At 45.2% G+C, this 24,525-nt stretch overlaps 1 protein-coding gene across 3 annotated transcripts in view; it reads left to right on the top strand.

The window, feature by feature from the left end:
* LOC149436272 (uncharacterized) overlaps positions 1–24,525 on the top strand; it is a 56,968-nt gene that overhangs the window by 8,380 nt on the left and 24,063 nt on the right. For all 3 annotated transcript variants that reach the window (XM_089661787.1, XM_089661786.1, XM_089661785.1), the window contains exons 2-5: positions 1,318–1,403; positions 3,771–3,889; positions 7,405–7,507; positions 17,610–17,710. In XM_089661787.1, the coding sequence (XP_089517913.1) occupies positions 1,318–1,403; positions 3,771–3,889; positions 7,405–7,507; positions 17,610–17,710 (409 nt within the window). The remainder of the gene's footprint in view (positions 1–1,317; positions 1,404–3,770; positions 3,890–7,404; positions 7,508–17,609; positions 17,711–24,525) is intronic.

Below are 24,525 nucleotides of genomic sequence, written 5' to 3'. Positions count from 1 at the left end.
AAAGTTTGAAATAGCTTTTGATTTCAGTAAATATGCTGCAAACACAACAAATGACAAATTTCAGTTCTTTACAACCTATAAAGTGTTTTGAAACTTACTGTGCGGAATAATTTGGAACAAAAATCCTGTTATTAGGAGGTTTGTTCAATAAAATGTGAATTGTACTCTTATAGCTGTAACCTGAGAATTATGCCGACTGTTATTTACATCAATTATTTAGGTCAGGGGTAGGCAACCTGCGGCTCTCTAGCTGTTGTGGAACTACATTTCCCATGAGGCATTGCAAAGATGACAAAACTGACAGTTACAGCTATGACTTGCAGAGGCATGATGGAACTTGTAGTCCTGTGGCTCTCAGGTTGCCTACCCCTGATTTAGGTAAATGAGAAAAATATCATTTTGCATAATAATTTGGAACACGGTGTAAAGGTGATTGGGGAATGGATCTTCCCTGATCATCTCTATGGTTTTACAAACCAGAAGAGTCGCATATTTCATTTTTGACCCCAGATGTCCAGTAAAGAGGGCCTGTCACTGCTTACTGCTATCGCAAAGAATGTTTACATTGCTTGTGATCGCAATAAAGTGATTACAAGAAAAACCATTTAAAAAGACAGTATAAAAGTACAAAAGCACCCCTGTCCCACCGTGCTCGCACGCAACGGCGACCGCAAACGTCAGTCCCACACCCATTCGGAAACAGTGATAGCACCACACGTGTGAGGTATCACCGCAAATGTCTGAGTGAGAGCAATAGTGTCTGCAGAGTCAATAGCTAAAGACCTCCAAACTTGGTGTGGCCTTCAGATGAGCCCAACAACAGTGCGTAGAGAACTTCATAGAATGGGTTTCCATGGCCGAGCAGCTGCATCCAAGCCTTACATCACCAAGTGCAATGCAAAGCGTCGGATGCCGTGGTGTAAAGCACGCTGCCACTGGACTCTAGAGATGTGTTCTCTGGAGTGACCAATCACGCTTCTCTGTCTGGCAATCCAATGGATGTGTCTGGGTTTGGCGGTTGCCAGGAGAACGGTACTTGCCTGACTGCATTCTCATAGATGATATGCATGGACATGGACATTTCTCACCTTCGTGCAGAGAATGCAAATCTTAAGGCTTTAGAACTGAGAAATGAGTGTTGTCAGAGGAAGTACATTCATTGGCAGGATCTCCTGGTTTTTATTTGATAAAGGAGGAAGTTACAGATATAAAGTATTCAGTCTTGTTTGGTTTACCAGAATGTTTCCGCTGTAGTTTTCTACACATTGCCTATAATTCTGCTTTAATGTTCAATGTAATACTTGTGTTTTCCTATAGATTGTACTCAGAGGATGGGGAACATCTGGTTCTAATTCAGGCAGATGGCAAATTCTATGCCATGGATTCTGCATGTCCACATGAAGGTACGGCATTGTGAAATGTTTTCTTACACGAAATATATAGCCGTTACAGATGCAGAAAATGTATCAAAACTGGAGCAGACAGAATCTGGAGCAGCTGTGTATGGCAACCAGTCAGCTTCTGTCTTCAGTTTGTTCAGTTAAGCTTTGAAAATAAAAGCTAGAAGCTGATTGGCTGCCATGCACACCTGCTCCAGTTTTGCTAAATCCCCCTCATTCTTTCAGAGAAGGACCCTTGCTCTGTGTGTGAAAGCAGTGGTCTTAAAGTGTTACTAAACCCCGGACCCTGCATTCACTATATCCGGTCTCCCAGGACCCTGCATTCACTATATCCGGTCTCCCAGGACCCCGCATTCACTATATCCGGTCTCCCAGGACCTTGCATTCACTATATCCTGTCTCCCAGGACCCTGCATTCACTATATCCAGTCTCCCAGGACCCTGCATTCACTATATCCGGTCTCCCAGGACCCTGCATTCACTATATCCGGTCTCCCAGGACCCTGAATTCACTATATTTGGTCTCCCAGGACCCTGCATTCACTATATCCGGTTTCCCAGGACCCCGCATTCTCTATATCCGGTCTCCCAGTACCCCGCATTCACTATATCCGATCTCCCCGGACCCCGCGTTCACTATATCCGCTCTCCCCGGACCCCACGTTCACTATATCCGCTCTCCCCGGACCCCGCGTTCACTATATCCGCTCTCCCCGGACCCCGCGTTCACTATATCCGGTCTCCCCGGACCCTGCATTCACTATATCCGGTCTCCCAGGACCCTGAATTCACTATATTTGGTCTCCCATGACCCTGCATTCACTATATCCGGTTTCCCAGGACCATGCATTCACTATATCCGATCTCCCCGGACCCCGCGTTCACTATATCCGCTCTCCCCGGACCCCGCGTTCACTATATCCGCTCTCCCCGGACCCCGCGTTCACTATATCCGGTCTCCCCAGACCCCACGTTCAACATATCCGGTCTCCCAGGACCCCGCGTTCACCATATCCGGTCTCCCAGGACCCCGCGTTCACCATATCCGGTCTCCCAGGACCCAGCGTTCACTGTATCCGGTCTCCCCAGACCTTGCATTCACTGTATCCGGTCTCCCCGAACCCTGCATTCACTATATCCGCTCTCCCCGGACCCTGCATTCATTATTTTTGGTCTCCCTGGACCCTGCATTCACTATATCTGGTCTCCCCGGACCCTGCATTCACTATATCTGCTCTCCCCGGACCCTGCATTCACCATATCCGCTCTCCCCGGACCCTGCGTTCACCCTATCCGCTCTCCCCAGGCCCCGCGTTCACCATATCCGCTCTCCCCGGACCCCGCGTTCACTATATCCGGTCTCTGCTCTGCCTGGACTCTGCACTATATCATGTTTGGGAGTTTTATGTCATCTTCAGGCCTAATATGATTTTTTAAACTTGTGCAAAAAATCCTAAAACGGCTTTGACAGCGAAAGGCATAAAGTATAAGCCCTGACACTCCCCTTTCCTGATGAGCAGCCAATCTGTGCTTATTACACTGCAAGGTCTCTCCCCTCCCTGCTAGTCCCCGGGTGCGGTGCTGGAGACAGGCAGGGAGGGAAGAAGGAGATAAACAGTACAATGTTAAAAATTTTACACGTTTAAGTTGCCATAAAGCCTCTTTTTGTTGGGGGCCCCGATTTAGTCCCTGGACAAGTAGCTTTTGCAAAAATGTCCACACCCTTGGCACGTTTATGTTATCACATTGAGTAAATGATCCTGCCACAGTTTACATAATAGGTGTTATGTGTCCTCCTTGGTGTAAGGCAGTGCTTCTCAATTATTTTCTGTCATGCCCCCCCTAGGAAGAAGAAAACATTTCGCGCCCCCCCGCGCAACTGTAAATAGTATTTTTGCAGCAGTACCTCTGCACTGCACACTTACCGGCTTTTCCCTCACTCGATTTTCGCGGGTCCGCTCGACTCCGCCTCCTCGCCCGTGATTGGCCGCCTGTGTACCTTTCCTGAGCTACAGTTCTGGCGGCCAATCTCCGGTGAGGAGGAAGAGCCGAGCGGCAGGAGTGAGGGAGTGGCCGGAGTGACGGAAGGAGCAGCGCTTCCTGGATGGGTCATCGTGGGAGCCAGGTAAGAGACAGCAGCCCTCTGACCACCCCTGTACTTAGTGTCCCTTCTGTCGGAAGGGGGGGGGACGGCGGCGGCACCGCGCCGCGCCCCCCTTGACGGAGCCTTGCGCCCCCCCTGGGGGGCGTGCCCCACTATTTGAGAAGCACTGGTATAAGGGAAGAATATTTTACAATAGCAATTTTGAAGTCCTTTGCTAGCAGATAAGAGTGTTGTTGGGTTTCTCATGATTTGTCTTCATACAATAGGAGGACCGTTGGAGCAGGGGGACATCGAAGAACTGTGTAATGGTCGCTTCGCATTAACTTGCCCCTGGCATTATTTTGAGTTCTGCTTGGAAGATGGATCCTCCTCCTCTGGACTACAGGTTAGGTACAGTCTTTCTTACTGTGGGATGACTGAGTTTTTTAAAGATTTTGAACAGCGGAAGTTTGATAAGCTGCTGTTTGATGGGTCCAAAAACGCCTTCATTTGACGCATAGGCTAAGTCGCCCGTATGCACAAGGCATTAAAGTTCACCTTTTGTAACATGTTACACCTTTATTTAGCATGCAACATGTTACTGTGCAGCCGGTATACTCCCCCATCCCCGCCCGCCTCCATTACAGTGGGTGGAGGTTCCTCTCCCTGCACCTGCTGTCCTCCACCCACAAAGCCACATCATTCATTCACAACAGTCTGTGAAAAGAATGAACTACCAGTCCCACCTTGCAGTGAACTGCGAGGACGCTCGTGAGCACCCTCATAGTTCACCGACTCTTCCCGTACTCCCATAACAAGAGGTACAGGCAGACAGCTTTGTCTGCAGGAGCCTGAAGTTGCACCTGCAATCTACTGTTTGCGGATGCAATGCTTTTGCAGGCTGTGGTGTAAAAAATAAATAATAAATGCACATTTTTACCTGGAAAATCATGTACATTTATTTATTTACAATAGGTGAACTTAGCTTAACCACTTCCCGTCCGGCCCATGTACATAAAAAGCCGGACGGGAGCAGTGCAGGAGCGGGTTGCCGTTTATAAACGGCGCCCGCATTCACAGCCTGTGCGCACTCCCTGGGAGCGTGCCGCACCGCGATCCGGTGCCAGCTGTGTCCTCCGGACACAGTGGAACACCAATCGCTGTACAGGACCTCTGTGTGAGGTCCTGATTCATGTGCTCACTGATTGGCCAATCAGTGATCACACGAATAGTAGTAAGCAAGATGTCACTTCGTGGTGTGAATGAGGCCTATGAGAGATTTGTAACCCCCATCAGTTTATTTTTTGCTATATGTATCCCATTGAAGAGATTTCCCTTCACTTCCTGTCCTGTATCGAGAACAGGAAGTGAGAGGAAATCACTCCAAATTAAGGGAAACCCAAGGTAACATGAATTAGTGTCCCCATTGGAAGATTTCCTCTCTTTTACTTTTCTGGGGACAACCCAAAATTTGGATTTTCTTTTACTTTCAATGATAATGGTAAACAGGGCAAATAGAGAGGGTGAATCTCCCTAACCGGGGCACAGATCGCAATAAAAATCTGACAAACTTTGTAATCCCTCTCCACTCTATGCAAAGCTAAAAAAAATAAAAATTTGCCTTTAGTTATACTTTAAAGTGATACTAAACCTAAAAACGTGTTTTACCTTTTAATGCATTGCTTGCATTAAAATGTTACTAAACCCCGAACCCTGCATTCACTATATCTGGTCTCCCAAGACTCTGCATTCACTATATCCACTCTCCCCGGACTCTGCATTCACTATATCTGGTCTCCCCAGACCCTGCATTCACTATATCCGGTCTCCCCGGACCCTGCATTCACTATATCCACTCTCTCCGGACCCTGCATTCACTATATCTGGTCACCCCAGACTCTGCATTCACTATATCCACTCTCCCCGGACTCTGCATTCACTATATCTGGTCTCCCCAGACCCTGCATTCACTATATCCGGTCTCCCCGGACCCTGCATTCACTATATCCACTCTCTCCGGACCCTGCATTCACTATATCTGGTCTCCCCGGACCCCGCATTCACTATATCCGGTGTCCCCGGACTCTGTATTCACTATATCCGCTCTCCCCGGACCCTGCATTCACTATATCCACTCTCTCCGGACCCTGCATTCACTATATTCGCTCTCCCCGGACCCTGCATTCACTATATCTGGTCTCCCAGGACCCTGCATTCACTATATCCGGTGTCCCCGGACTCTGCATTCACTATATCCGCTCTCCCCGGACTCTGCATTCACTATATCCGCTCTCCCCGGACTCTGCATTCACTATATCCGGTGTCCCCGGACTCTGCATTCACTATATCCGGTGTCCCCGGACTCTGCATTCACTATATCCGGTGTCCCCGGACTCTGCATTCACTATATCCGGTGTCCCCGGACTCTGCATTCACTATATCTAGTCTCCCAGGACCCTGCGTTCCCTATATCCGCTCTCCCCAAACCCAGCATTCACTATATCCGCTCTCCCCGGACCCTGCATTCACTATATCTGCTCTCCCCGGACCCTGCATTCACTATATCCGCTCTCCCCGGACCCTGCATTCACTATATCTGCTCTCCCCGGACCCTGCATTCACTATATCTGCTCTCCCCGGACCCTTCATTAACTATATTAACAACATGGAAGTGCAATTATTTTAGTAAAGATAAACTGCTAAATACCTTTTTGTCATCAGCAGTATAGAGCAGTCTTGTGACTTCTGTCAGTGTCCAGCAGAACACTGGTTATAGCTTGTAGGAGGAGCTTCTGCTCTAGGTGAATGCAGAACCCCTGACGTCTGTCTGGACAGTGCTGATTTGTCCCGTGCTGATCACATGCACTCTCCCAAGAAAAAAAATAACCTCCCTAGCAATACACACCAAACTGAGCATGTGCAGAATGGCTACGGTTCAGTCTGTCTTATCAGGAGATAAGATGTGGACATTTGAACAAGAGAAGGGGCAGAGAATTCAGGATCAAATGGCCTTTTTACACAATGCAGAGGATTAACCCCTTAGGCTCCACAGTGAGTATAACAAGCATGCTTTACTGCATCTACAGACTGATTGTACTGTTGTGGGTTTAGTAACACTTTAGGTAAAAAACGTCTTTATGTTCCCTGTGCTCCCCCTTCCTTGTGTGAAGGGGAAGAGAAGAGAGAAGAGATCAGTACTCTGCACGGCTGCATCTCTTCTCCCCCCACTTCCTCTTCACACAAGGACTCGAACAGCAGCAGGAGCCATTGGCTCTTGCTGCTGTCAATCAAGTGCAGTGAAGAGGAAGTGGGGGGGGGGCAGAGCTAAGTCCCGCATTGTGTGTCTAAAGAGTGCGGCTCCATAGATCCACAGGTCGGGAGCATTTGTCCCCATAGCAGATGGCTTGCTATGGGGGACACACAAAGAAGAGGAGGAGCTGGCGGGGGACCCGAGAAGAGGAGGATCGGGGCCACTCTGTGCAATACCACTGCACAGAGCAGGTGAGTATAACATGCTTCGAATTTTAATTATATAAAAAAAAATCTGCGTTGAGTAACACTTTAAACTGGAACTATATTCACTGCGGTTCCAGCGATGCAGTGTCCCTCTGCTACCTACCCGGCCACTGACATCTTCGAGCGGCTGGCTTCTGGGTCTCGATCGCCTGTCATTGGCTGAGCGGGGATGATGTCACTCCTGCGCATGCTCAGGAGTTCCATCAGATTTGGCATTGCTTAATTTGTACAGTGATTTGTGCAACTCACTGTACAGGGGTGGATAGGCAGGTAAGTAACTTAGCATGTCTGTTCTGCATTAAAATTCCTGCCTGTTTGCTCATTTTATTTTTTTTAGTTCCATTTTAATGTTATGATTGCTGCTTCTGTTTTGGCTGATCTATTTACATAATTTATTTCTTTTAGAATCAAGTATATGAAGTGAAGGTCTGTGAAGGGAAGGTGTATATCAAGACTCCGAACGCATTGTCCCTTACTCCTTGGAAGAATAGTAAATGTGAGAGATCAGGTGGGAATCTACAGACTATTTACTTCGGGCCAGTTTACACGACATGCGTTTCAGTTGCTTTTTTTTTTCAGCATCCAAAACGCACAGAAAGTAGGTGATATGGTTGTCAGTGTCATAGTTCACATTAGTGCTTGCAGTTCCAGTTGCAGAAAAAAAAAAGTAGTGGTGCACCGAAATGAAAATTCTAGTGCCGAAACCGAAAATTCAAAATGCACTTGGCCGAAAACCAGTTTTTAAAAATGAATATATATCTTTTGGAAAAAATACACTTTGATTAAAAAAAATATATATACCCCAATTTTTTTGGAAAATATGAAAGAGAATGTTACGGCAATAAATAGATACCCAACATGTCACGCTTTAAAATTGCGTACACTCGTGAAATTGCAGTACTTAAAAATCTCCATGGGTGACGCTTTAAAAATTTCTACAGGTTAGCAGTGTAAAGTTACAGAGGAGGTCTAGTGTGAGAATTATTGCTCTTGCTCCGTCGTTCGTGGCGATACCTCACGTGTGTGGTTTGAACGCCATTTACATATGTGGGCTTGGCCTACGTATGCGTTCCCCACTATGTGCGAGCACGGGGGGATGGGGGCAATTTAAACTTAATTTTTTTTATTTATTTAAATTTTTTTTTTTTTGCACTGTCCCTTTACAAAATGTTTTAATCCCTTTCATTCTTATCACAAGAAATGTATGCATCCCTTGTGATTAGAAATAAGTAATGACAGGTCCTCTTTATGGAGAGATGTGGGATCAATAAGACCCCACATCTCTCCTCTGCAATGTAAAGCATCGGATCAAAAACAAGCGTTGATCTAGTGCTTTAAAAAAAAAAAAAAATATATATATATATAATTTATTTATTTCAGGTACTTATATAGCGCCGTTAATTTACTCAGCGCTTTACATATATATTGTACATTCACATCAGTCCCTAACCCTCAAGGGGCGTACAATCTAAGGTCCCTAACTCACATTTATACATACACATACTAGGGACAATTTAGACAGGATCCAATTCACCTACCAGCATGTTTTTGAAGTGTGGGAGGAAACCGGAGTACCCGGAGGAAACCAGGCACAGGGAGAACATGCAAACTCCAGGCAGGTGGTGCCATGACTGGGATTCGAACCAACGACCCGAGTACTGCCAGGTGGAAGTGCTAACCATTTAGCCACTGTGCTACTATATATATATATATATGGAACCGGAAGTGACATTGCTGTGGTCCTCCAAGGGCATAGAGATGAGTGGAAGCCATCTTTCCTTCACTCATCTCTATGCTCAGCGCCGGGATCGTTCAATGGTTTCTCAGGTAAGGCTGAGAACTACTGAGCAGTGGCCGGTGGCAGCAGCGACGAGGGGCGGCGGCAAGGGGCGGGCAGCAGCGAGGGAGTGGGTTTTTTCGGCACCTGTATCGGTGCTTTTTTTCATTTTGGCCTATGGCCAAAAGGGGTGTTTTCGGTCTAAATGTTTCAGCCACCAAAATTTTGGTGCATCCCTAAAAAAAAAAAAGTTGGGCATGCTGCATTTTTTTTCTGCACAGAACTGTACTGGAACACGGAAAAACACATCAAAACTGCATTGGAACGCACCCGAACGCACATGTCCCTATTTAATTTGAAGAAAAAGAGAGGGGAAAAAATTAACTGGAATGCATAGAAAACGCATCAAAAACGCACTGGAACGTGCCATAAACGTGTCAAAAATGCGCATGCAAAAAGCGCATCCGGAACGCATCTGCACTGCGTTTCTATAGTGTGAATTGGCCCTAAATGTCAGCTATTCTTTTTCCTGATATAGTAGGTGATATTATTAGAGAGATGGCATTTCCTTCAGTATTACCCGTGTAGAAGAGGAAAACCTGGGGGTTCAGCTATAGCAGTGGTACTCAACCTTCCTAATGCCGCGACCCTTTAATACAGTTCCTCATGTTGTGGTGACCCCCAACCATAAAATTATTTTCGTTGCTACGTCATAACTGTATTTTGCTACTGTTATGAATTGTAATATAAATATCTGATATACAGGATGTATTTTTATTGCTACAAATTGAACATAATTAAAGCATAGTGATTAATCACATAGACAAAATGTAGTTATATATTGTGAAATATTTATTTCTAATTACACCATTAAAAAAAAACAAACAAAAACGCCAGCAAACCTGTGAAAAGCGCTTGCAATCGCTGGGAATTTTCTTCTGACACCACACCCACCTGTCTGACGAACAGCAATGAAAGCAGTCAATCACAACAGTCTAATCCCGCCCCCCAAAAAAAAAATCATTGGTGGCTCAGTCCCCCCCCCAAAAAATAAATAAATCATTGGTGGCTCAGTGTATCACTCCCCATACAAAATATATTGATCAGTGGGGGATCCCTCCAAAACCCATTTTAGAACATTGGTGGCAGTGGCTTTGCAGCACCGCGGGCGCCCCTTTACCTAACTGTGGGTAGCGGTGGTGCTGATACAGTGTCTACCCTCCGAGTGCAGCAAAATCATCAGACCCGACTTACCAGCCCGGGCATCCAGCTCCTTCAAACACAGGAAGATATGACATCACTTCCTGTGCACCAGCATAAGTGCCCGCCCGTCCTCTAAGGTCCGATCTACACACACAGCGCACACACGACACACAGACAAAGCGGCACCGTGCCGGCTGCTGTCATGAGTCTGACCACCGAGTCTGGCAACCCCCGGGAAAGGGCCGATCGACCCCCAAAGGGGTCGCGACCCACAGGTTGAGAACCGCTGAGTTATAGGAACTGGTTATGTACTAAACCTTTTCTACAATATATCTTGAAGCAGAAATGCATATTGTATGTTTTGTCAAAATAAATAAATTCATAGATATTGAAAAAAGAAAAAATAATCTTTTTTTTTCGTATTGAAGCCTACAAAGAATTGCAATCGCAATCCATGCATGGTGGGTGCATTGCTCAGGCTCCAGCTCCAGGTCCATACTGTTGAAGAAGAATCCAGGCCACTGTCTTGTGTGGTGAAGATATAATAAAGTTTATTGAATGTACATAAATGGCACTTAGGGCTCATGTATACAGGACATTGGGAAAACTCTTCTGAACAATGAAAACTGACTGCTGGAAAACGTAGGTTAAAAAACATCTGTTTAGCCGCGTTTGCATACCGCGTTTTATACGCATTTGCGTTTAGAAGCGTTTTTTTAAAGATAATCTCAGGAAACCTTCCCAAATGCCCAGAATGCACTGGAAAACAGTAAAATATTTAACTATTTCAGACGAGAGAAATCGGGAGATCAGAAGCAGAGAGAGCAGTATGTGTTGAGATGACCGGTCTTTTCTGGTTGTATTCACTATGGATCCCATCATGAGTATAATGCGTCGCGTTCTACCATTGTTTCCTTCACGCAGAACCTGGAACTGACTGCGCTGGTGTACCGGGTCTATTTGATTACATGGAAAACGCTTTGCATACATTTTTGATGATGAAAAAAGGCTCCGGACAGCATCTGGACATGGAACAGTTAAAAAACGCTTCTAAATGCAAACGCTTACAAACACGGTTAGCCGAGTTTAAAAGCATTTGGCGTGTGAAACCCTGATAAATTCTACTCCTGAATGCAAGTTTGGTGCGTTCAAAAAACCGACTGTAAACTCAACTGCCTGTAAACGACGATGTGTACATGGACACATAGGAAAACATTAGGGAGAGTTCAGGGGCTGCTGAAAAAAACGCTGAACAGATCCTAAACGTGAGTTTATCAGCTGCAGTGTACATGAGCCCTAACAGCAGAAAGAATTGTTACATTGTTTACAGGATATCTTTATACCATTTTATATATCTATGCAAAGAAGTTGATTAATATTAATGCAGGCCATAGACGGGTTGAAAACCGGCCGTTTTTTAAAAGAAAAAAAAAACGAAAAATCGGTCGTTCAATAGGCCGACGTTACAACTAACGGTAAAAAAGAAATAGGCTGATTTTCGTCCCGTCTATGGCCTGCATTTAATTACTTCTGTCCCTTGCAGAGAGCTCTGCTATTATATTTGACAGGAAAAAGTCTTGCGGTTGCAACAATGTATCTCTTTGTATCCATTTCGGATACAGATGGTTTTATTCGGATACAAATAGATTGTTGAAACCGCAAGACTTCATATAAAATATAACAGTGGACTGGAAATCTTCTTCCTACATCTTTCTTCTTCTTCTTCTTCCTTTTTCTCCTTCCTCTACTTTTTCCTTCTGCTTCTTCTACTTTTTCCTTCTTCTTCCTCCTTCTTCTTCTCCTTCCTTCCTTCCTTCCTCCCTCCCTTCCTTCCTCCTCCTTCTTCTTCGTCACGGCTCATGCGCAGATTTTTTTATCGGTAAAAAGATCAGTCGATTTGCCCATCATTGCCGGGTAATTTTTTTTTCCAACTTCACTGATAAAAAAATGTGCCAAAATAATGAAAACCGGCCGACCAATTAACCAACTAATGATGCGAAAATCGACCTATTATTTATTTATTTTCTTTTTCGGCTGAAAAATCGGCCGAATGGCCTGCAAAAGGCTCCATGCACACGGGGTGTTTTAATAACGCTGGTAACGTTAGCTGTGTTAAGTCACATTAAAAACGTGAGTTTTTTTAGCGTTTTTGTATTAGCATGTAGTGGCGTTTTTACGTATTTGCGTTTTTTTTAGAGGTTTTTTTGACCCAATAAAATTTCGTTTTTTTCGGTCCAAAAACGCTGGTTTACTGTGTTTTACCACGTTTTCAGCTTTAGAGCGTTTTTACAGCTAAAAAACACCTCGAAAAACCCATTAGTCCTGGGTTTTTTTCCATCCTAAAAACGCCCCTGCCAAAAAACATCTGTGTGTATGGACACACAGGAGAACATGCCGGGGATGGACACATAGGATAACATGCTGGGGATGGACACATAGGATAACACGCCCGGGGATGGACACATAGGAGAACATGCCGGGGATGGACACATAGGATAACACGCCGGGGATGGATACATAGGATAACACGCCGGGGATGGACACATAGGAGAACATGCCGGGGATGGACACATAGGATAACATGCCGGGGATGGACACATAGGAGAACATGCCGGGGATGGACACATAGGAGAACATGCCGGGGATGGACACATAGGAGAACATGCCGGGGATGGACACATAGGATAACATGCCGGGGATGGACACATAGGAGAACATGCCGGGGATGGACACATAGGATAACATGCCGGGGATGGACACATAGGATAACATGCCGGGGATGGACACATAGGAGAACATGCCGGGGATGGACACATAGGAGAACATGCTGGGGATGGACACATAGGATAACATGCCGGGGATGGACACATAGGAGAACATGCCGGGGATGGACACATAGGAGAACATGCTGGGGATGGACACATAGGATAACACGCCAGGGATGGACACATAGGAGAACATGCCGGGGATGGACACATAGGAGAACATGCCGGGGATGGACACATAGGATAACATGCCGAGGATGGACACATAGGATAACATGCCGGGGATGGACACATAGGATAACATGCCGGGGATGGACACACAGGAGAACATGCCGGGGATGGACACATAGGATAACATGCCGAGGATGGACACATAGGATAACATGCCGGGGATGGACACACAGGAGAACATGCCGGGGATGGACACATAGGAGAACATGCCGGGGATGGACACATAGGATAACATGCCGGGGATGGACACACAGGAGAACATGCCGGGGATGGACACATAGGATAACATGCCGGGGATGGACACACAGGAGAACATGCTGGGGGTTTACTGGCTGTAGAAAAAAACGTGAAAAGCCAAAAACAGCCGCTGTAAAAACGTCCCGTGTGCAGGAGGACTAATACATAATGTCAGCCAAACCCGCTCACATAAACCTCTATATCCCCAGAAGACAGTGTCATCACTTAACCAGAACAAACTCTCTTAGGGCCAGTTCACGTCACGCCCGCATGTGAATCGTTCAGGAATGTGCTGTGCGGTTCTGTGTGGTGCAATCTCAGCCAATTAGTTTTGAATGGGCTAATATCGCACTGCACCAAAAGTAGCGCATGTACTATCTTTTGAAACGCACTGCAACTGGATCTCACTGTGATCTGGTGTGGGCAAACACTGCATTTGCGACCTGCATTTGTGCTGTCATTGACTTAGTACTGACACCTGCTGCAGATCGCAAATGGAGTGCATTTTGCACGCTGCGTGAACCGCACAGGAATAAGCAGCGCGTTCCTGTGCTATGCATGTGCAGGCATGGTGAGAACCTGCCCTAAGGCCTCTTTCTTATGGGCGTACTACAGCATACACCCATGCGAGGGCCAAGTGTTCTGTGCAGGCAGCCCCATTCTTGTGAGTTAGGATGCAGCAGCTGCACGGATGCAGCTGCTGCTCCCAATCTGACAGCCATGAAGGTGCATGGCCCCAAACGCGCATGATCTGCATTCAAGGCCATGTACCCACACTCACATGGATATCCAAGGGGGAGCGGCAGCTGTGTTTGTGCATGTCCAATTGACATGAATAGGACTGCTTGCATGGAGATGCATGGAACACCTGTGCTTCTCCACGTGGGCAAATGCAGCCCTCATATGGGTGTACACCAGGGCCTCCAGACTTTCTAAACAAAGAGCTTGTTTATTATCCTTCAGTGGGAAACAATGCCACATCTTTGCTGTCAGTGAGAGGAATTGTGCTTCATTATTGGTGTGATTGGAAGGACTTGTGTTCCATTGTTGGTGTCATTGGGCCCCATTGTTGGTGTCATTGGGGGAAATTGTGCCCCATCGTTGGTGTCACTGGGAAGCATAGTGCCCCATCATTGGTGTCATTGGAAGGAATTGTGCCCATCATTGGTGTCATTAGGAGGAATTGTGTCCATCATTGGTGTCATTAGGAGGAATTGTGTCCATCATTGGTGTCATTAGGAGGAATTGTGCCCCATCTTAGGTGTCTATGGGAGGAATTGTGCCCCATCATTGGTGTCATTGGCCCTATTATTTGGTTCATTGGAAGGAATTGTGCCCCATCTTAGGGGTCTATGGGAAGAACTGTGCCCAATCATTGGTGTCATTGGACCCCATCATTTGGAGGAATTGTGCCCCATCATTGGTGTCACTGGGAAGCATAGTGCCCCATCGTTGGTGTTATTGGGAGGAATTGTGCCCATCATTGGTGTCATTAGTAGGAATTGTGTCCCATCATTGGTGTCATTAGGAGGAATCGTGTCCCATCATTGGTGTCATTGGAACCCATTGTTGGTGCTATTGGGAGGAAATGTTCCCCATCTTAGGTGTCTATGGGAAGAACTGTGCCCAATCATTGGTTTCATTGGACCCCATCATTTGGAGGAATTGTGCCCCATCGTTGGTGTCACTGGGAAGCATAGTGCCCCATCGTTGGTGTTATTGGGAGGAATTGTGCCCATCATTGGTATCATTAGTAGGAATTGTGTCCCATCATTGGTGTCATTAGGAAGAATCGTGTCCCATCATTGGTGTCATTGGAACCCATTGTTGGTGTTATTGGGAGGAAATGTTCCCCATCTTAGGTGTCTATGGGAGGAATTGTGCCCCATCATTGGTGTCATTGGACCCCATCATTTGGTTCATTGGGAGGAATTGTGCCCCATCTTAGGGGTCTATGGGAAGAACTGTGCCCAATCATTGGTGTCATTGGACCCCATCATTTGGAGGAATTGTGCCCCATCTTAGGTGTCATTGGGAGGAATTGTGCCCATCAATAGTGTCACTGGAATTGTGTCCTATCATTGGTGTCATTGGATCCCATCGGTGTCATTGGGGAAATTGTGCCCCATCTTAGGTGTCTATGGGAAGAATTGTGCCCAATATTTTGGAGGAATTGTGCCCCATCTTAGGTGTCATTGGGACAAATTGTGCCCTTCAATGGTGTCATTAGGAGGAATTGTGTCCCATCATTGGTGTCATTGGATCCCATTGTTGGTGTCATTGGGGGAATTGTGCCCCATCATAGGTGTCTATGGGAGGAATTGTGTCCCATCATTGGTGTCATTGGATCCCATTGTTGGTGTCATTGGGAGAATTGTGCCCCATCATAGGTGTCTATGGGAGGAATTGTGTCCCATCATTGGTGTCATTGGACCCCATCTTAGGTGTCATTGAGAGGAATTGTGCCCAGTCATTAGTTTCAGTGGGGGGAATTTTGCCCCATCATTGGTACCAGTGGATGAAATAGTGCCCCAAGGACCAGATAAAAGCAAGTAAAGAGCCGCAGTTTGGAGACCACCGGTGTACACCATAGCACATCTGCGTCAACGAGGCCTTACAGCAAGATTACCCAGGGTAACATTTTTTCATTTTTAATCATTAGCCGCCCGGCCTATAGCCGTTTGGCGGCTGCAAAAATGCTGCAGATTTCCGGGGTATACGCCATTTGGCGTCCTCCCGCACATGCGCAGTTCGCGCGGTTGCAGAGCCACACAGCGGCGCGATCTGTCACCGGACGTGTACCTCGGACACGGTCGATGACAGATCTGTGTATCGGCCCCCGTTGCCGGTACCATGTGACCTGCTGTGACCAATCACAGCAGGTCACATGACAGTTGTATACAATGGATGGCTTCATTCATGCTATCCATTGTATACTAGTGCCTAGCTGTGAATGGTCACAGCAGGCCACATGCTCATGTCATGTGATTAGCTGTGGCCAAATCACAGCTAAGCACAAAAAAAAAAAAAAAACCTGAATGAATCGATGTCATTCAGGTAAATGCTTGCTTATAGCAAAGTAATTCTTTGCTATAAGCAAATTGTGTAAAAAAAAAAAAAAAAAAAAAAAATACTGATCACTTCCCCAAAGTAGTACAATGTTACTATGGTAACATTGTACTACTTTGGTCATAAAAAAAAATACAACTTCAAAAAACTCGCCATGCCTCTTATGAAGTACGTCGGACTGTCTACTCTGCAAAAAGGGGTCATTTGGGGATATCTGTACTGTCCTGACATTTGGGGGGATATCTGTACTGTTCTGACATTTGGGGGGATATCTGTACTGTTCTGACATTTGGGGGATATCTGTACTGTTCTGACATTTGGGGGATATCTGTACTGTCCTGACATTTGGGGGATATCTGTACTGTCCTGACATTTGGGGGATATCTGTACTGTCCTGACATTTGGGGGATATCTGTACTGTTCTGACATTTGGGGGATATCTGTACTGTCCTGACATTTGGGGGATATCTGTACTGTCCTGACATTTGGGGGATATCTGTACTGTCCTGACATTTGGGGGATATCTGTACTGTTCTGACATTCTTGGACCTCAAGAAATTAGATTGGCTGTCAGTACTTCAGGATTGATCAATTTTCAGATCTATACCATAGTTTGTAAACTCTATAACTTTCCTACAAACTAAATAATACATCCTAATTTGGGTTATTTTCACCAAAGACATGTAGCAGAATACATCTCGGCCTAAATTTATGAAGAACAATTATTTATTTGTAAACTTTTATGAAAGAAACAAAGAAAAACGTGTTTTTTTTTTTCAAAATTTTTGGTATTTTTTTTGTTAATTTAGCAAAAAATAAAAACCCCGGCGGTGATTAAATACCACCAAAAGAAAGCTCTAGTTGTGTGAAGAAAATGATAAAATTTTAGTTTGGGTACAATGTTGTATGACCGCGCAATTGTCATTCCAAGTGTGAGAGCGCTGAAACCTGAAAACTGGCCTGGGCAGGAAGGTGTAAAATTGCCCGGTATTGAAATGGTTAAAAAAAGTGAAATTACACTTTAAATATCTCACATATTTGGCATTTTCTTGATTGCTCTTTCCTTTTAAGACACTCAGCTGACTTCTTCCTCACAGTGCAGATCTCGTGTGTGAAGACAATGACATACAAATCCGCACAACATGGGTTAGATTTAGTAGGTGAACTTCATGCCTTGTATTAATTCATGATCTATATGTTTCAGCTGTACACCCCGTCAGGGATACGGCCACTGACTGAGTTGTATACATGATCCGAATGTAACCTGTATAAAAATTCATCACAGACAACGCAAGGCTATAGCAGATTATATATTTTTTTCTTCCCAGACAATACAGAATCTGGAGAAAGTGCTAAAGGGGTAGAAGACGAACGTTCGTTGACTTATTGGGCCTCTAGAATCCTTTGTACTGCAGATCCAGAAGAGAAGGTGAGGTGGTGATTGTCAGGCTGTGTGCAAGAATCAGACAGAAACGGGTCCCTGTGGAAACTAAATATAGTTACATAGTTAGTCTGGCTGAAAAAAGACCCATCCAGTTCAACCATTAAAAAAAAAAAAAAGTTATAATCCTACACTCACAGTTGATCCAGAGGAAGGCAAAAACCCAGCAAAGCACAATCCAATTTTCATCCTGCGGGGGTAAAAATGTGCTTTTTGAAACAGCCATACCTCTACCCTGTTTGTAGAATCTCCTTTGTACACTGTAGTGTTTTCATACACAACTTTTATACAACGAATAATAATCTTCCAGACATCCAAGTAGCTTCCACTTTATTTCAGGTACTTATATAGCGCCGTCCATTTACGCCGCGCTTTACATATATATTGTACATTCACATCAGTCCCTAACCCTCCAGGGGCGTACAATCTAAGGTCCCTAACTCACATTCATACATACACATACTAGGGCCAATTTAGACAGGAGATAATTAACCTACCAGCATGTCTTTGGAGTGTGGGAGGAAACCGGAGTACCCGGAGGAAACCCATGCAGGCACAGGGAGAACATGCAAACTCCAGGCAGGTGGTGCTGTGGTTGGGATTTGAACCAACGACCAGAGTACTGCCAGGCGGAAGTGCTAACCATGTAGCCACTGTGCTGCCCGATACTTTATTAGAATGATAATAATAATATATTGATGTTGGTCACAGCCTGCATGTCAGTGGGAGAAGGCGGCCATTTCTGATCCACAGTCGTAGCTTTGCTTAAAGGGTAGTTCCACCCAAAAAGTGGAAGCTCTAGTCGTTCGCCTTCTCCCGCCCCCTCCCTCCACCGCCATATTTGGCACTTTTTTTTGGAGGGGGGGGGGGTTAACAAAAAACAAAAAAAATGGGATCCCCAGCACATGTGATTACAGCTAAATATATAAAAAAAGTATACCGACTCACCCTATTTCAGGGGTGGTGTTCTCAGGACCGAAGTATAGTAGAACCCACTAGGAAAGAAGTCCTCCTGGGAACATGCTGCGGCTCAAAATGTTTGCGAACACTTTCATGGCACAATACGAAGGCTGTAGAACCCTCCACCCTACACAATAAAATCATGACAACGTTGCCATACAGTAAAACACCCGTCCCGGGATCCCGGTCCACACCACACGCACCCAGACAGGCACTGCACACTCAACCAGCAAACTAGGACTCCATGAGACCTCCTAGGACCGTGTGGTGTCAAATGGGAAACATAGGACAACCAGAATTTGATGGAAATCAAAAAAAAGGACAATGCACAGATTAATGGCAGGATCAAACTGATAGAACAATCTCAGTCAGTCCCCCCAAGAGGAAATTGGTGCGTAAGGTCGATCCGGATATTGTATGGTAGGCAGGCCTCAAATTTCCCAAATGAGCGATATTGCAGAGAATGTAGACATAATGCGTGACTCTCATATAAAATATGAAATCGCACCCAATGAGGGTTTTTGGGGGGGAGCAGATACCTGGTTTGACTGGTACCCGCTCCCACTTCCGGCTCAATTCGCCACAACAAAGTGACCCCGAAGTTCGGCCCTTCCTCCTTCCTCCTGCAGTCTTCTGGGACACTTCACAGGTCCCAGAAGACTGCCGGACCAATCGGGATGCACATGCGTAGTGGGCACCCGGCTGTCATAGCCTGGTGCCCACAGTTGAGATGTAGACATTGGGTAGAGAGGAGGAAGAGAAAGGACAGCGTGGGTGAGGACATCGCTGGACCCCAGGACAGGTAAGTGTGTGTTCATTAAAAGTCAGCAGATACTGTTTTTGTAGCTTCTGACTTTTAACCCCTTCACGCCGGCGCCTCCCGGCCCTTTAAGGGTTTCAGAAGCCAGGGGGCGGGGTTTACGGTCATGTGACACGCCGTCACGGAGGTCACATGATCGGGAAAGGTCCCGATCGAAAGAGGAGATCGGGACCTTTCTGTGAGTACCGGACATGTGTGCTGGGAGCAGGCAGGGCGCGCGCTCTCAGCACATATGTTCTTTTTTAATAGAGCGCAAATGTGCGGCCGCTCGGCGTCTAGGCCCAGATACAGGGAGGCCACACATTTGCGTTCGGCCAGCGTGAAGAGGTTAATAAACAGAAAAATGACTGAAACTTTCTTTTTAACCACTTGAAGACCTGCGATGTACCGTTACGTCGCTGGATTTCAAGTGGTTGCACTGGAACGATGCCTGCAGCCGGCCCGGTATTCAAAATCTCATACTGCGCTATTGGCTGGTATGCAAAAATTAAAAATAAAGTGCAATATTTTACAACAATGTGCATAAATAAAGAGTCCACGTGCTTCCAATTATTCACAACAATTTCCAAATTTCTTGTCTTCATGAGTCCTCACGCACACGGGACGTTTTTGCAGCGGCTGTTTTTGGCTTTTGACATTTTTTTTCTACAGCCAGTAACCCCCCAGCATGTTATCCTATGTGTCCATACACACACAGACTGCAATCAGCATTTTTGGCTGGAAAAAAAACCCAAAACTAGTGGGCTTCTAGAGGAGTTTTTTTAGCTGTAAAAACGCTCTAACACTGAAAAATGCGGCAAACCAGTATTTTTGGACGTTTTTTGACCAAAAAAATAATAATTTTTGGTTAAAACGCTAAAAAACTTAAATGCGGAAAAACGCAGGAGAGCGCCACTAAGCGCGACAAAACGCCGCCAAACGATAATGCAAAAACTCTTAAGCTGAAAAGATGATTTTTTTTTTAGCTGTAAAAACGCTCTAACGCTGAAAAACGTGGCAAAACGTAGTAAATCACAGCAAACAAGCGTTTTTGGACTTTTTTTGACTATAAAAAAACCTCTAAAAAATGCAAACGCGAAAAAACGTGGATAAACACTAATACAAAAACGCCGAAAAACTCGTGTTTTTAACGTGACTTTATACAGCTAACATTACCAGCACTATTTCCTCACTTTCGGGGTGAAGGTGTAGTAGACAAGTACACACTATAAAGGGATATGCTTTGTTCATATTTCACATCTGAGGTTTACAACCACTTTAAAGTTTGTTAAGAAGATCCCATCCTTCTTCTATAAGCACTTCCAGTCCGGACACTTTCACCCCCCTTCCAGTCCGGACACTTTCCCCCCCTTCCAGTCCGGACACTTTCCCCCCCTTCCTGTCCAGGCCAATTTTCAGCTTTCAGCGCTATCACACTTTGAATGACAATTGCGCAGTCATGCAACACTGTACCCATATGAATTTTTTAGCATTTTTTTGAGACAGATAAAACTTTATTTTGGTGGTATTTATTCACCGCTGGGATTTTAATTTTTTTGCTATGTAAATGAAAAAGTCCAAACATTTTGAAAAAAAAAAAAAGTGCTTTTCTTATAAACGTTTGCAAATAAATCTTTCTTGGCCAAAATTTATTCATCTATCTTTTTAGTAAAAAAAAAATAACCCAAAATTAGTTTATAACGAAAAATGATAATATTTCAAAACTCTTTTTAACCTTTTTTATTTCATTTTTTTAATATTATTATTTACGGGGGGGGGGGGGGGGTTTGTTTTGTTTTTAACATACCTTCACCCTAGCAGTACAGTTTCACCATAGTGACACTGTACTACTTGTGGGGGGTGATGATTTTTTTTTTTATTTACACTGATTGCTTTTACACCCATAAAGGCTGTAAAAGCAATTGTTTCTCCTTCTCTCTGGCGGCATTCTTGCAGCCATTGAGAAATACTGTGTGAGCTGTGATTGGTCACAGCTTGTCACATGGTACAAGGCAGTTGTGAATAGCCCTGTACCATGTGACCTCTGTGATCATTCACAGATTTCACACGTAGTAAGCAATGATGTCAGAAGTGACTTACTTCTGTAAGTGATCTTACTTACACCTATTCATGTGGTCACTGATTGGCCAACCAGTGATCACACACAGGTCCCGTACAGCGATCGGTGTCTGGACACAGCGGGCACTGGATCGTGGTGCTGCGTGCTCCCAGGGAGCGCGCACAATCCAAAATGGCGGGCGCCGTTTATGAACTTCAACCCCCCCCTGGACTGCCACCGTCCAGCCATTTATATGCAGCGGCCAGACGGGAAGTGGTTAAGAGCATAATGTGCTAGTATGCATCGCATGCTAGCACATTATGAAAGACTTACTTAAAAATGAAGCCCTTTAGCAGAGCGCTGTCACAGCTCCCCTGGTCTTCCATCTTCACTTGGTGTTCCTTCCAGGTTCCCAGGCTGTTGCTGTTTGACTGGGCGAGCCGCAGTAACATTACTCCCGCACATGCGCACAGGAGTCTCGGCCGCAGCACGGCTCTCTCAATGGATGGCACACCGTCCAATGAGAGTGCAGTGCTCATGCATCGGTGACATCACCAGCGCTGCTAAAGTACATACAGTTGTGCTCAAAAGTTTGCCTCCCCTGGCAGAAATTGTGACATGTTGGCATTGATATTGAAAATATGACTGATCATGCCAAAAAATGCTTTTTTATTGAAGGATGATGATCATATGAAGCCATTAATTATCCAATAGTTGTTTGGCTCTTTTTTTAAAGCATAATGATAACAGAAATCCTCCAAATGGCCCGGATCTGAAGTCTCCGCCCCCGGATCTGAAGTCTCCGCCCCCGGATCTGAAGTCTCCGCCCCCGGATCTGAAGTCTCCGCCCCCGGATCTGAAGTCTCCGCCCCCCTGGAATGTTTGGCCTTGGTACAGACACACAAGGTGACACACACGGGTTACAATGCCAATTAGAGGTTAATGTCCCACATCTGTGGCTTTTTAAATTGCAATTAGTGTCAGTGTATATATAATCAATGAGTTTGTTAGCTCTTACGTGGAAGCACTGACTAGGCTAGATACTGAGCCATGGGGATCAGAAAGGAACTGTCAAAAGTCCTGCGTAAAAAGGTAATGGAACTTTTTAAAGGGGGTAAAGGACATATAAAGATGTCCAAAAGCCTTGAATATGCCAATCAGTACTGTTAAATCACCTATTAAGAAGTGGAAAGTTCGGGGATCTCTTGATACCAAGCCAAGGTCAGGTAGACCAAGAAAGATTGCAGTCATAACTGACAGAAGAATTGTCCGGGATTCAAAGAAAAACCCCACAGGCAACCTCCAAAGAAATACAGGCTGCTCTGGAAAAAGATGGTGTGGTTGTTTTTAAGGAGTACAATACAGTTATACTTGAACAAAAATGAGCTGCATGGTTGAGGTGCCAGAAAGAAGCCTTTACTGCATCAATGACACAAGAATGCCCGGTTAGACATGTCAAGGTGTTGTCAGGCATATTGTAACCGGGCTTTTGTGTAGCATTGGTGCAGTAAAAGCTTCTTTCTGGCACCTCAACCAAACAGCTCATATCACCGTATTGTACTCCTTAAAAACAACCACACCATCTTTTTCCAGAGCAGCCTGTATTGTCCTTTGAGGTTGCCTGTGGGGGTTTTTCTTTGAATCCCGGACAATTCTTCAGTCAGTTGTGGCTGCAATCTCTCTTGGTCTACCTGACCTTTGCTTGGTATCAAGAGATCCCTGAACTTTCCACTTCTTAATAGGTGATTTAACAGTACTGATTGGCATATTCAAGGCTTCGGACATCTTTTTAGGTCCTTTTCCATCTTTATAAAGTTCCATTACCTTGTTACGCAGGACTTTGGCAGTTCTTTTCTGATCCCCATGGTACAGTATCTAGCCTAGTCAGTGCTTCCATGTAAGCGCTAACAAACTCACTGACTATTTATACACTGACACTAATTGCAATTTAAAAAGCCACAGATGTGGGACATTAACCTCTAATTGGAATTGTAACCCGTGTGTGTCACCTTGTGTGTCTGTACCAAGGCCAAACATTCCACGGGAGGGAAACTTTTGATCCGGGTCATTTGGGTGATTTCTGTTATTATGATTTAAAAATTAACCAAACAACTATGTGATAATAAATGGCTTCATATGATCATCATCCTTCAATAAAAGAGCATTTTTTGGTATGATCAGTCATATTTTCAATATCAATGCCACAATTTCACAATTTCTGCCAGGGGATGCAAACTTTTGAGCACAACTGTACAAGTGATAAACAAAAAAATCCATAAACAATCTCCTCAGTGACGTGTATACACTTCTTCTTTAGTAATATTCAGTGATCCTCCACCACACCAGGTGAAAAACCTGCTCACCACAAGAAAAGAAAACATCTGGGTGTACTCAACTCCTCCTTCGCAGTGACATATGTCCTGATCTCCTCTCGCCTTCCACTCACTGACATCGGCCAAAATTGATCTCGTGCAACAGAAAGACCGAAACATAGTGCTCTCTGTATAACACTTTATTGTATCCCCCACTAAAATAACACTTAAAGATATAAATCCGTAAAAAGCATAAAATGTGTATCCACATCCAGCTCACCGCTCCACTAGCAAGATAGAGTTGAAGATGTTTGCTGAGTACGTTTTGAGTTACCCCCCTGGCGGTATTCCCGAGTGTAGCTCGGGGTAAAGTTTCAGCACCACAAGCGGTAACCCCCGAGCTACACTCGGGAATACACTGCAGCGTTGCTCCGGGATCCCTCCAGCACTTACCTTGTCCTGCGCTCCCGCGATGTCCCTCCTGCAGTGTCCCCGGCAATGTCCTCCGGCCGATGCCGGCATCTGTCTTCCGGGTTCCGTTCCCTGCAACGTCGGGACGTACGGGGGACGGAACTGGCGGGAAATTCAAAAATGTCAAAAAGTGACATTCACTAAATACACTAAAATCACATAGTATAACATTCCTGTATCAAACCATTTCACATACATTTTG

This window comes from Staurois parvus, unplaced genomic scaffold (genome assembly GCF_062004578.1).
Source record: "Staurois parvus isolate SC_StPar_1 unplaced genomic scaffold, SC_StPar_1.0 ptg001384l, whole genome shotgun sequence".
NCBI lineage: Eukaryota > Metazoa > Chordata > Amphibia > Anura > Ranidae > Staurois > Staurois parvus.
Note: the sequence above shows the minus strand (reverse complement) of the source record. Positions and strands in the feature narration are given on the sequence as shown.